General features: G+C 35.9%; 1 protein-coding gene across 2 annotated transcripts in view; it reads right to left on the bottom strand.

Moving 5' to 3' along the window:
• Window positions 1-14259, bottom strand: part of LOC106080163 (tachykinin-like peptides receptor 99D) — a 211742-nt gene that overhangs the window by 160058 nt on the left and 37425 nt on the right. For both annotated transcript variants that reach the window (XM_056019067.1, XM_056019068.1), the window contains exon 2: window positions 2912-3639. In XM_056019067.1, coding sequence (XP_055875042.1) covers window positions 2912-3336 — 425 coding nt within the window. In that variant the 5' untranslated portion in view covers window positions 3337-3639. The remainder of the gene's footprint in view (window positions 1-2911; window positions 3640-14259) is intronic.

Below are 14259 nucleotides of genomic sequence, written 5' to 3'. Positions count from 1 at the left end.
CAATTGTTTTTTTTTTTTTTTTGTTAAACAAGCTATTAGCTTTCTCAACACGCTATGACCCTATCACTTGTCTGGACCAGTGGGGTTAGGGAGTTGGCAAAAAAAAAAGGTGGTAGCTAGGTATCTGATCCCCTTTTTTTTCTTTTTACATTTAAAGTTGTACCACTTGATTTTGAGCTCAGGCTTCAAGAGCCCTCAAGGGAAATAATTCAATGTAAACCACCAATCTGTGAAGTAGAATTTCTTTCCCTTGTTCAGTTCATAAATAATAGGTTAATTCTTTTTATTGGTTCTTGTTTTGTCTTACTTAAACTTAGACTTAGGTCCTCCCGCGCCGTAGGGCGCATCGGGCAGCAAGCTGTCTCCATAAAGATCTGTCGTGGGCAATGTCTGAAGCCTTTGTCAGGAACAAGAAATTATTGTGCAAAATTTCAACTTGATTCGAGGTTAGATGCGGGAGAAATAAAGTGTACAAACTTTTCACCAGACAGACAGATAGATAGATAGATAGATAGGTATACATAGATAGATAGATAGATAGATACATAGAATAAGATAAATAGTTAGTATGTGTGTTTGTTAGCATGTGTGTATATGTTAGATTGTATGAATGTGTTTGCACGCGCATGTCTGATGCCTGATATCGGATGAGATGATATTTGATTTTTAAGATAGGCGGGTGAGGAGCGCAAGCGCACGGGCCAGTATTTGAAGAGCAAGGGCAGCAACTCTTTCTAAAATGACTTCCCCTTATCTGAAGTTTGTATCGACTTGTATTCAATTACCCTCTCAAATATAGCGTGCTGTCACCCGGAGAGAACAAGAAAGAAGCCATTTCAATGTAATGTGACGTCATTATGCAGGTCACTTCCGCTTTCGCAGAATATTTTCTTTTTAGAATAATTTTATAGTTCGATCTTGAAGCAAATATCCTTTATCTCTGCCAGTCTCTCTCTCTCTCCCTCTTTTCTTTTTCTCCCTCTCACTCTTTCTCTCTCTTTCTCACCCTCTTACTGTCTCTATCTCTCGTATTCCCATAGCACTTGTTAATAGCTATTAAATAAACAAAATAATGATTCAAAATAGTTCTTTAAGACTCTCAGCGCCAAAACGTCCGAGCTAATAATGCATGGTTCGTCCTCTAAGACGTATAGATAATGTCAGATAACGTCAGAGTAGTTGATATCTGACGTGGGCTAAGACGCAGACGATCATACGTCGGAAGTGTTTAGGAAGACAAACCGGAAGCGCTCTTTCCTATTCAGTCTTTAGCCATTTCCGGTTTTTATAGCAAAGTAGCTTCCGGTGTTGGTCTAAGCAAATACAGAAGAAAAGTCCACTCGCCTGAAAAGCTGAATTATATTCTGATTTTAATCTTGACATCTGTTTTGCATCCGGGTATTTACAATATGTCCCAGAAGAATAGGAAGGAATGGTTGCAAATGAATGAGACTTAAAAACACGTGATAGGATGTTTAGTTAAAGAAATTAAATTTTCTTTTTTTTTAAATATTCGAACGACTTAAAAGAAAAACAAAAAAAAAAAATTTTTTTTTAAAATTAGCTACAAAAACAAAACAAAACAAAACAACATAAATAAAACTTTCTTTACCAAAACAATTATTTAGTTACTATTTTTTGCTTCAATGTAAAAATGTTTATTGTCACAGAATTGTAACAAATTATTACCCGGTATCTAGAGATGTAAAAGAGAGAGATAGAGAGAGAAAGAAAGAATGAAAGAGATAGTAAGAGATGTAAACAGAGAGAACGTGACAACGCAGAAAGTAAATGACGTATTTAAAGACATATATTTATACAGAAAGAGAGAAAGAAAGAGAGGTAGAGAAGTGAGAGAGAGAGACAAATATAAAATAGAGAAAAGCGACAGAGTGAGAGAGTGTACAAGAAGACGATCATGTCATGTGAATTTATCAGTTGCACTTCATTAAGTTAAACATACTGAAAGCTTAAAATCGTTTCACAAATTTGGTTGTGGAAGGGATGTAATCCATGCCTAACAAATAAGTAAACACTTTTATAAAAATGTCTCCATTTTACTTTTCATTGAATTCTACATCATTTTTTGTGTGTGTTTAGTTGAAGACTCACAACACTTACATGTGTTTAATTGTATTTGCATGAATGTCAGTCTATGCGTATGTCTGTGAATGTGTATGCGAGTGTATGAGTGCGAACTTGTGTGTGTGAGTGCATATATGTGGTTGTGTCTTTGTGAATGTCATGTGCGTTAGTGTTAGTGTGAGTGTATGAGTATGTGATTTAGAATGTGTGTGTAAGTGTTTTCAATGTGTGTGTAAGTAAATATGTGTGTGTGTGTGTAAGTAAATATGTATGTGCATGTAAAAGAGTGACTGTATGTATGTTTGTTGAAGTAAGCTAATCGTTAATACGATCTTTTTTTTTGTCTTAACATTCTCTCACTCCACTCACCCATTACATCTTCAGTCGTAGGCTGGTATCATTCACAAACTTTTGTCGCGAAACAAAAAAACAACAACTAAACTGTAAGCACTATACGTAAACAACAACAAGTATTTGGTCATTGTAACAAAATATTTAACTAAAAGATAAAAGGTGAACGAGCCACTATAGGTAAAGCTCACCTTTCAGACATTGCGATCTATAGGTCAGATGATGTGAAGGTCATCTGTTTCTATTGCCCAAATTTAACGAGGGTGCCATGTGGCCAACACAACGACCAACCACCTTTACTTTTCCCCTACTAATGTCAGGTACCCATTAGACCTGGGTGGACTCAGATGCGCCCTAAGATCCCAAAATTAAAAATCCCAGTCTTCACCGGGATTCGAATCCGTGACCTCGGTTTCGAAAGCCAAGCGCTTTACTGCGCCCCATTATATTGTAAGACACAAGCATATTCACTTACCTGTCTATAGCGATGGCCATGAAGGTGAGAACGCTGACGGAGATTGTGCACTGGGCGATGAAGAGCGCGAACTTGCAGTACTCCATCCCGAAGAACCAATTCTGGTACATGTTAAACGTGAAATGGAAGAGGACGTTAAAGATGGAGATCATGACGTCGGCGACGGCCAGGTTGACCAGGAAGTAGTTGGTCACCGTGCGCATGGACTTGTGGGCCAGCACTATCCAAACGACGATGACGTTGCCCCCAGCGGCGATGATGAACATGAAGATGAAGAACGCGTAGTAGATCGTCTGCTGCCACCATGGCAGGGGCAGGAAGTAGCTCTCCGCGTCCTCCACACTGGCGTTTTTGAAGTCGCTGAAGTTCAAGCCGGTGATGTTGCTGCTGCTGTCGTTGACCATGGCTACTCCCGACGCCGACATCCTCGGATCGGAAGACCTCTTCAAGAAATGAAAATTGCCAGGAGTTATACATCCATGCTTTGCGTTACACACTTTTCAAACTTTTCATTGAAGATATTCCAGAAAAATTCAAAACTTTACATGTGACAGAACAATTCATCAGAAAGTATGAAGAACTAAAAGACTATTGGCGGATTCTTAAAGTTTAAGCTCTGACCTTTGACCATTCGAGATTTGTCCCACTTTTGTGTTTACAGTAAACAACGTATGTGAAATACTGGCAGTAGGTATCACCAGAGGTCGAATGTGCGGGCGCAATTTTATCTGGAGAAAAAAAAAAGATAAGGATTTTTAAAACAACAACATTTAAAGAAACTGTGGACATGTATTTGAACAATAAAACTGAATGGCATAATAAAGAGTTGTTGGCTTTTTTATAAAGTAAAAATTTAAATTTCTCTAGAGCACATGGTCTTGGTCTAAGAAAGAGAATTCTGAGAGAGGCTGAGAAAAGAGAGGGTGTAAAAAGAGAAAAGAGACAGGGCGAGATTAGAGAGAGAGAGAGAGAGAGAGAGAGAAAAGAGACAGGGTGAGATTAGAGAGAGAAGAGAGAGAGTGAGATTGGAGAGAGAAAGAGAGAAAAAGAGAAGAGGAAGAGACAGAGAAAGAGACAGAGAAAGACAAGAAACCAGAGAGAAAATGAAAGAGAAAGAGACAGAGAGAAAGCGGGAAATGCTTGGAATGCATGTAAGCTGCCAGTGTTGCAAATCGCGATAATAAGTCTCACAATTGAGTAGCCTAGTAACATTGATAGACATGTTCATCTATGGCGTAAAAAAAACAATAAATATCTAGCTTTTCTGGTGTATCCGGTGTATGAAATAGAGAAACTGTTGATACGCTGTGTGTTATTTTATTGAAGATATACACTCTTGTTCATTGCACATATGAGAACTGCACAACCAACTGCTCTCGGCTCTTTTCTTATGTTTAGTTGGCGACATTCAAATTCCATTGAGTGTCATTGACATCGTTTCATTTATTGTGAATAACATCCGAAACATGTAAGATAAAAAAAAAATGTTTTTAAATGAAGTCCTTATTTATGAAGCTGGTATATAATTTCTATATATTTCTTGTAACGTTTCTTTATTGCAAAGAGTCTTTCCAATGAGCTCTGCACCTTCAAAGTTCTTCAACTATTTGTCCAGGTCTATTTATTTAGTCAACCCTTTAGTAAATACAATGTAACATTGGAGTCAAGAGCGGGGATTCCCGATGAAAAAAAAAAGACGCAAGCCAAATTTAATTTTATTAATGATATTTTGAAGAAGTATAAAATTAAAACTGTAATTATATTTTTTCATAAACGTCAAATGTTAAGTAAAACCTTTAGAGCCGTTTTCAAACTACCCGACCACCCAGTTTCAAATATTTAATTATTTATTTTTAAGTAATTCTAGTGTATATCTATACCTATAACTACTATCTATATCTATATTTCTATATCTATATATCTATATCTATAGATCTATATTTAATAAATACCCAGAAAGACACAAAGATAAAGGCACATTCCTCGTTCCATATGCTAGGACAAATCTGTACAAATGCTCCTTCTTCCCTAATGCTATTAGAGCATGGAATGGGTTGCCTGAGCCAGCCAGTATTTAAGTCATTGGTTATCATGCATGATTAGATGCATGACGCGTAGGATGTAATCATCTTCTGTATAACGTCTGTATAATATAAGATAAGATAAAATAAGATAATATATCTATATATACCTATATCTATATATCTATATCTATATTTATATAGGTCTGCGGATACAATTTAATAAGAAGGAAAAAATCGAGAGCGACAGAAGGGCGAAAATAAAAAAATCTGAAACCAATCTGCAGCCCTAGAAGCTAATAAATAATATCTACTATCTGAATGTTGCTGTATAGCTTTACAATGATCAAACAGAACCTACAGGACATGGGCGTAGCCAGGATTTTTTTCGGGGACTCTTCCTATAGGAGATAAACTTCATAGCACGTTTGTACACAACATTGAATTGTGGGTATAAGTGACGTTGACATTTGACCCCAACAAACAAACACAAAGATTTATGAGTAACCCAATACTGATACAAACTTATTACACGAATTAGAAATAAGTCTAGACTGTAGACTACTAGATCTATGGGCTAGTCTCTGGACAAAGAGAGTATTTGTACAGAAAGTCCTGTTGGTACTGTTGTTACGAAAGACACGTGCCAGGATTTGACCAACAGGGTTAGTGATCTAAAAGTCTTTCCAGGAGGCTTCTAAGAAGTCACAGACTGGGTTAGGGTCTACAGACAAACACTAATCTCGTCACGTGGGAATAAACATTTTACCAGGGTGTGTCTATCTTTCTTAAGTCTGTGTGTTGTTTTGGTAGGAAATAAAGGTCAGGGTTAGGGTAAGGTCACTGTCTCTACAAAACAACGAAAACGTCGTGTCTTAATTTCCCTAATGCAAAAAAAAAAAAATACTTACAAAAATAAAATATATTTTCATTCATTTAGTCAACCTAAGTTTGCTTTAGTCAAAGTTATCTTTTTTATGTGTGTGCGTGTGTGTGTGTGTGTGTGTGGGGGGGGGGTGTCCAAATAAGATGCTGATGCAAAAAATAAAACTTCTAATGTCTTAAGGGTGGCTGCCTGATCGTGTGGTATGCGCTCTGAACTGTCGTTACATGGTCACGATTTTGACTAGAAAGTAATTATCTTCAAATCTGAAGAAACATCCGAAACCTGCTGAACAAAGCACATCCTCCTAGCCAAGGCTACCACCACAGCTGTATGTGATTGAATTCAGGATTAGATCAAAGCGATTAGGAGCCTTAAGTACTATAATATAACCACGGCTATTTCATGAGGTTCTGGTGTGACGACGGTGCTAAATTATAGGGTTTTGCCTCTAAAGTCACTTTCAGTTCACTTACACAGAGGTCAACTTAGAGTCAAAGCTATTGTTGCAATAATTGCAATTAGTTTTTCAAAAGAATTACGTCGGTAAATTCTCAATCTATAGTTCTATATCATGTTCTTAGGCTCATGTTCAGGTAGGATGTAGATTTATTAGATCATGTTGACTTAGGATGTAGGCTTATGTTGTAGGTTCATGTTGACTTAGGATGTTGACTTCAGTTGTATGTTTATGTTGACTTATGATGTTGACTTGAGTTGCATGTTTATGTTGACTTATGATGTTGACTTGAGTTGCATGTTTATGTTGACGTATGATGTTGACTTGAGTTGCATGTTTATGTTGACGTATGATGTTGAGTTGTAGGTTCATGTTGACATATGATACAGACTTTGAAAACTCATGCTATAGGATCATTTGGACATGATGTAGACTTATGCTAAAAGAGATCTACACAATAGTCAGGGGTTCGAACCCGTCTACTGTCATTGTCTATCATACACCAGGAAGCATGGACACGACGTGATGATAGTTTGAGATAGATGCCTGTTATTGGATCAGCTATTTAATTACTGCTCATGCAATTGTTTAATTTTGTTCCCTTACCGCCCCCCCCTCTCCTCATTTTTCCATTTTAATGGCCGTGACTTTAAAAAAAAAGTTCGATAATAAAACACTGATAGTGATTCTCTTATCTTGTCTTTGAAAGTTGAAGAGAACACAGATACTACTAGAGACATACTTAGTAGTGTAGGACTGTAGGGCCATTTCATTTAAACTTGACCTTTAAACCTATGTCTTACATAACAATAAGCCCATAGCGTTTGCTAATGATGAAGATTCAAGACAATAGATACGTATGTCATGACCCGATTTAGTGTATGTGTGTGTGTGTAGTTGTGTGGCTGAGACTGAACCGGGCTGAATGAATCGCTTTCCACAACTGGCGTGACTTCGGAAAGTTTGAAGAGGGACGGGACAGGTTCAATCCGTGATGAGTCTTTATAAGTGACGCCTCTGTAAGCGCTGTAAATGAACACTCCTGGCAATCGGACGTTATTAATTTCGTGTGTCTTAAAGCAGTGTGAGACATCTGAAAATTTACTTAACACTTGGGAAAGAAAAATCCTTAGGAAAATCTATGGTGCCATACAGGATGAAACAGGGTGGAGGACACGCACTAACCATGAGTTATATCAATTATATGAAGACCCACCAATAGTGAACGAAATAAAAAAGAACAGACTACGTTGGGCAGGTCACCTTGAAAGAATGTCAGACAACAGAGGGGCGAAAATCGTATACAGGCAAAAACCAAAAGGCAGGCGACTCAAAGGCAGACCCCGAATGCGATGGATAGATGACGTGGAAGCAGATCTGAAGCAGCTTGGTGTTAGGGCGTGGAGACGAAAGGCCCAGGAGAGATCTGAATGGAAGGATGTGTTAAAGCAGGCCAGAGCCCTCCATGGGCTGTAGCGCCACTGGGATGGATGGATGGATATATTAAAGCAGTGTGTGTCTTGTCTGCACTTGTCATGATGTTGTCATTTTGGTGAGGTCGTCATTTTTTATAGTCATTCTTGTCATGAAGTCATACTCATGACTAGGGTCAGCAGACAAGTGCGCCACTAGAAGAGGACATAGAGGAGGACCACATTTAAAAAGGAGGAGGTAAAAGAGAAAGACAAATTAAACTTTAAGACAGTTCAAGACTTTGGCTTATAATTTTTTTGGGTGACATACGACAGCAAATCAGACTCGTACTTTTCACAGGAATTCAACAATCGTACAAAGTTTATGTGCGGACGAAACTCCATTGCGCTCTTTAATTCTTGACCCTTACTTTTAAATGCCTTTCACTGAGTCAGTGGAGAGTTTATTTCTCTTTTGTGTCCGCTTTTGTAAAAAAATGTTTTACTTATTTCGGATGTTCCTTCAGAGTTGAAGATAATTACTTCCTAGTCCAAACCTCCCGCAGGACGGCGGGGGATGGGAGCGGTCAGGGTTTGAACCCGGGACCATCGATAAGTCCGAACGACAGTCCAGCGTGCAAACCGCACGACCAGGCAGCCATCCGCTGTAAGTTTATCCACGAAAACGTAATTAAACTCGGACATGTTAAAAAAAATATCTTTAGTAGCAATGAGAAAAGATTATTTTTAAACAACTTTAAATACATTTGTTCTTGAAAGAGTTTGTTTTACATTAGCGTATAATTTATTTCTATGCATAGTGACTTTCTTGTGTTTAACTCTTTTTCTCCTAATGTATGATACCAACGCTGATTTGAACTCATTAAATTAAAATAATTACGGAGAGGAAGAGTTAAACCAGTAGATATGAAGCCTTGCTAAATAAGATAAGATAAGATTGGATGATTTTTATTCGTCCAATCAAATGGGAATTCAGTTTGATTACAATTGACCACCTCGGCGTAACTACTGTACTATAATAATATAGATGCAAATACGAACAACATTCACACACGAAACACATACACACTCACAACCAGCCCCTTATGAATTAGACTTCTATGAATTTCTTGATGACCCGACAGATGACCTTGTAACACTGACCGAAAGTGGGAGAAAGGAGTTTTTAAATCTTTCTTCTTTGTTCTGTCTTTGCAGTTAACAACAGAGTAAAAACCGGACATTTTCAGTTTGTTTAGGCCTATGCCTGCCGGATGGAAGATACAACAACAACAAAAAAAGGAGGACATGTCATCCTTATGTCGGACACTGTTAACTTTACTAATGACATCCTCATTCTCGTGATGCCATCGTACTATTGATTGTGTTTATCTTCATTTCATTATTCTCGCGATGTTGTCATTTTTTATGTGATTTATTTTTTAGACCTTGCGATTTATTGGCCAGATGATAGTAAAGGACATCTATTTCTGTTAACGAAGGTGTCATGTGACCAGCACAACGACCAACGGCTTTTACTTTTCTCCAACTAATGTTACGTACCCATTAGGGCTGTGTGGACTCAGAAGCGCCCTTAAAAAAAAAATCTCAGTCTTCACTAAGATTCGAACCCGGGACCCCCGGTTCTGAAGCCAAAAGTTTTACCTCTGCGTGCCACCCTTTGATTAGACTTTATTATTCTCAGAATTAGTCATTCTCAGAAATTCATCATTCTCGGAAAATTGTCAATCTCGTAATGTATTCATTCTAATGCCATTTCATAATGCCATAAATCTGATGATACGACCAAGACGCCACACAAACATTTTGTTGATATAATGTTCAGAAAGTCTTGTCTTCCATTTGATCCAGCTGCGACGTAAGCCTTATTCAGAATTTCTCCAAATATCTTCATCACGTCATTGTCCTTCCTCTTATCAACTTCATCACTCAAACAAACTCGAGCGTATTTTATAATGAGGACATCAACGCTATGTTGAAATACTAGCTCTACGTATATGTAAATAAGTATTCAATAAGAGACGACCAAGAGAAAATTTTTGTAACTAGTTTCTGGTCACAGGAAGAAAATGTTAAAAAAAAAATTGAAGTGGTTGGGCAGTATGCAGACGTGTAGACATTAAAATTAAAAGCTTTTTGTTTTCGTTCTCCTTTCAGGTCAGGGACTATAACTCTGTTGAATAGAAAAGGGACATTATCTAAAAAATATCACACTCGCTATAGAGCATTCAAGCTCCGATATGTGAATTTTTAGAGACATGTTTTACTACAGCTAGATGATATTCAAAGTTGATCTTTAAAGTTGATCAATACATGGTATCTATCTAGAACTAGTTGATCTTTAAAGTTGATCAATATATGGTATCTATCTAGTGCTAGTTGATCTTTAAAGTTGATCAATATATGGTATCTATCTAGTGCTAGTTGATCTTTAAAGTTGATCAATACATGGTATCTATCTAGTGCTAGTTGATCTTTAAAGTTGATCAATACATGGTATCTATCTAGTGCTAGTTGATCTTTAAAGTTGATCAATACATGGTATCTATCTAGTGCTAGTTGATCTTTAAAGTTGATCAATACATGGTATCTATCTAGTGCTAGTTGATCTTTAAAGTTGATCAATACATTGTATCTATCTAGTGCTAGTTGATCTTTAAAGTTGATCAATACATGGTATCTATCTAGTGCTAGTTGATCTTTAAAGTTGATCAATACATGGTATCTATCTAGTGCTAGTTGATCTTTAAAGTTGATCAATACATGGTATCTATCTAGTGCTAGTTGATCTTTAAAGTTGATCAATACAAGGTATCTATCTAGAAATCTAGATATCACCTACAAATGCCGCATCCCAAATAAGGAGATTCGAAACAGAATCACAATGGCGATTTGGACTCACCATGACCTGCTGTCCACTGTCAAATAAAAACTTTAAAGCCTTAGTATAAGGTCATTAGGACACTCAAAGACCTTCCTTCAGGGAACAATACCAGGGTAAAAAAAAAGACAACATAAAGAATGGACAGGTATTTGAGGTACCGATAACTGAGTTGTTTGTAAAATGTAAAGTTGCTTTAATTTTTTTAAAGATTATCTAAGCTTTGCTTATATTTTTACGTAAATCTAATATAAATTACATCTAGATTTTACATCTAAAAGTAGATATAGATCTAGATCTAGACTAGATCTCAGGATTTCTAAATCAGAAGTCTAGATCTAGATGTCCTTATAATGAAAGTACTAATAAATCATTGCACAAGTTTGCATTGCCTGCTGGCTGAAAGCGTAACATTGTTCAAACAGCTGACGCAATCACGGGTTCGATTCCGGGCTTGGACTAAACAATTATTTTTATATATTTAATTATATTTTAATTTGTATCATGAAGGTATTGACTTTAAAAAAATATTTTTTTTTCTTGTTTGTTGTTGTTATTGTTTTTTAATACAATAAGTTGAAATTCTAAAAAAAATAATAAAGGCAATGTCTTCAGTTCCGAAGATTAAGGATGAGTGCAGTGTTTCACGTGACTACGTAGACCCAGTTGCGACCTACGTATGTAGCCTCATTTTCCCATCAATTGTGTATTCACGTCTTCAGCACCTATTCCTCCATTCCCATCAGCATGCTCTTCTATTCATCAGTTATATAAAACATGAGTCGAAAAGAAATGTTTGGTCCAATAGCATGCAGGCATGGCAATGTTGCTGTTCGGAGCATGAAATCAGTTTGGTTGTCAAAACTATATGAAAGATGGTGTGTGTTGAATGAAGTACGTTTTTAAATAAAAATAAAGCCTTGACATCTCTTCGCTTAATATAATATATTACAATTAAAAACAACAACATTCTTGGTTTTAACTACAAAGCTTATATAAGGGAAGAACCGCTAATCACTGACATTTATCTCAAGCAGGCATGGTTTAGCTCCCTTTCTGCTTTATAAAACAAATTTTGTTAATTACTAATAATTGATTAACTGATTGGTTAATTTTTATTGGTTCATGTATTGTCATCGACAGTCGACTATGAATAATTGTGCACAATGTCAACTGGGTCCAAGAAGTGGGAGATAAAACGTGTACTAAACGTAATAAGGGAAATAAATTCGTGTATACATTCACAACTCATTAAGAAGCATTTATTCCCCTTATTTTTATATCTAACATAATAATTAATAACCAATATTAATAATAATATCTAACATAGTAATTAATAACCAATATTAATAATAATATCTAACATAATAATTAATAACCAATATTAATAATAATATCTAACATAATAATTAATAACCAATATTAATGATAATATCTAACATAATAATTAATAACCAATATTAATAATCTAGTTTTGTTAATTATTTTTTTTATAGATTTATGTTTTACCGGGTAATTGTGAACAGTTTCAACATGATATGAGTTTGTGAAATTATAGAAAAACGTGTACAAAATTTTCTACTAGACAGACATACACAGTGAGTTTATTTATTATTGGCAATTACAATATAAAGTACTAACATAATTATAACATAATATAAAAGTTATATTTTTGTTATTAATGTGTACAGAAAAAGGTAAAACATATTAACATCAAATAAACGCCTGAACATTAACCAAAATTAGAATTAAATTACTTGTTGCTAGTCAGTGTGTATTCCATTACAATGTATTACAGGACACCAAAAGTCTGGTGTTCTTGTTTCAGTTTTACCCTAACCCCTTTTTCGAACCTTTCTATCTTCAGACTATGTCACTTAACTCCCAACGTGTGACCTTGCTTCGAAAGCTTGAGAACACCTGCTTAAGCAATGTCCCTTAAAATCTTGAATGACAGACGTCCCCCGTTGATAATACGCCACGAGCCATTTCTGGCTCGCCAAGAAATCGGCCTCGTTTAAGTTCGCTAAGTCGTGCACACAGCTTTCTTTAGCACATGCTCCGTTCCCGTGGAGGAAAGATTAGATAATTCGAGTGTGCTGCAAGAAAAAGGCACGATTAACTCCCCTACCCACCTTTTTTTTTTTTTCAAGCCGTCTGTCATTGCCTAGGAGACAGGACAATAGTTTACAGATCTAAGCAGATCTAGACGTACGTATCTTCTTTGATCTGTTCCAGTGCAAGAACTATTGGGCTAAATGGTTGATCAGTTATTACACACCTGATAAACTTCAATGATTGGTAGAAATATATAATAGACTCAATATATACAATAAATAGGGTAATAGTTTGAGTGTAGAGTTATTTCGGTGAAGAAAAGATAAAGTTAAATTGTGGATTAAAAAGATACATCTCTCTCTCTCTCTCTCTCTCAGTTATTAGATCATCTCAGTGCTTTTTTTTTTGTGAAACAAATAGATGCCGGTACTCAGTGATGGATTGCCTAACTTTTAACTACTAATAAATTGATAATAAACGTTAAAATACAAGAAAAGTAATAATTTTTTCCCCACATTGAAAAAGGTGCCGGTACGACGTACCGGTGAGAGTACCGTCACAAAAAGAAAGCACTGAATCATCTCAAGCACACACAAAAATTATAGCCCCGTGATGGCCACTGGATCTTTCAAAAACTTGATTATCCCCTCCCAGAAAATAGAAATTCATGATATCAAAATGTTGTAAAACCTAATGTTTAGCCCAGAGCAGTGGTTTACTTTCTAAAGGGCTTGTTTTATTGTTTTGAATAATGGAAATGTGAAAAAAAATGGTGTATTTTATTACAATTATTATTCAAAGTTCATTTCATATTTAATGTTTTGCTTAAAATTATTTTGTAGAACTAAAATTATATTTTGTTTTTGTTGAAAAATTTGAATTTGTAAACATTCCCCCGTTGTATCAGATACCCATTAAATATCCAAATAACAAAATTATTTTTTGTTTGTTTTGTTTGCATTTTCATTCCATAATTTCATAAAATAGTATTTAAAAAAAGACAAGGATAAAAAAAAAACGTTTTTTTATCTCTCAGTTTTGTAAAGAGCTAAATGTTGAATTCAAAGACTTCCTGGAAATAAATTTTAAAAAAGTGAACCGCACGTTCATAAAAGACAGCCTGAAACAAAGTTTGAATTATTTATCTCACAAGTCTGAAGGGCTCACAGCATGTTATTGGGAAATTCACTTACAAGAATAAAAAAAAAGCATATTTATAAAAATTATAAACTTCAAAGACATTGAAAAAAGTGTTAAAACAATGAATTTGGTCTAGACATTTGATGACGATTAGATGCTGCAACTTCTAACAGACACTACGCCATTGCAGTTTATGACAGACAGTACGGCATTGCAGTTTATGACAGACAGTACGGCATTGCAGTTTATGACAGACAGTACGCCATTGCAGTTTATGACAGACAGTACGGCATTGCAGTTTATGACAGACAGTACGGCATTGCAGTTTATGACAGACAGTACGCCATTGCAGTTTATGACAGACAGTACGGCATTGCAGTTTATGACAGACAGTACGGCATTGCAGTTTATGACAGACAGTACGGCATTGCAGTTTATGACAGACAGTACGGCATTGCAGTTTATGACAGAC

Source organism: Biomphalaria glabrata, chromosome 2 (genome assembly GCF_947242115.1).
Source record: "Biomphalaria glabrata chromosome 2, xgBioGlab47.1, whole genome shotgun sequence".
In the NCBI taxonomy this organism is placed as follows: domain Eukaryota; kingdom Metazoa; phylum Mollusca; class Gastropoda; family Planorbidae; genus Biomphalaria; species Biomphalaria glabrata.
Note: the sequence above shows the minus strand (reverse complement) of the source record. Positions and strands in the feature narration are given on the sequence as shown.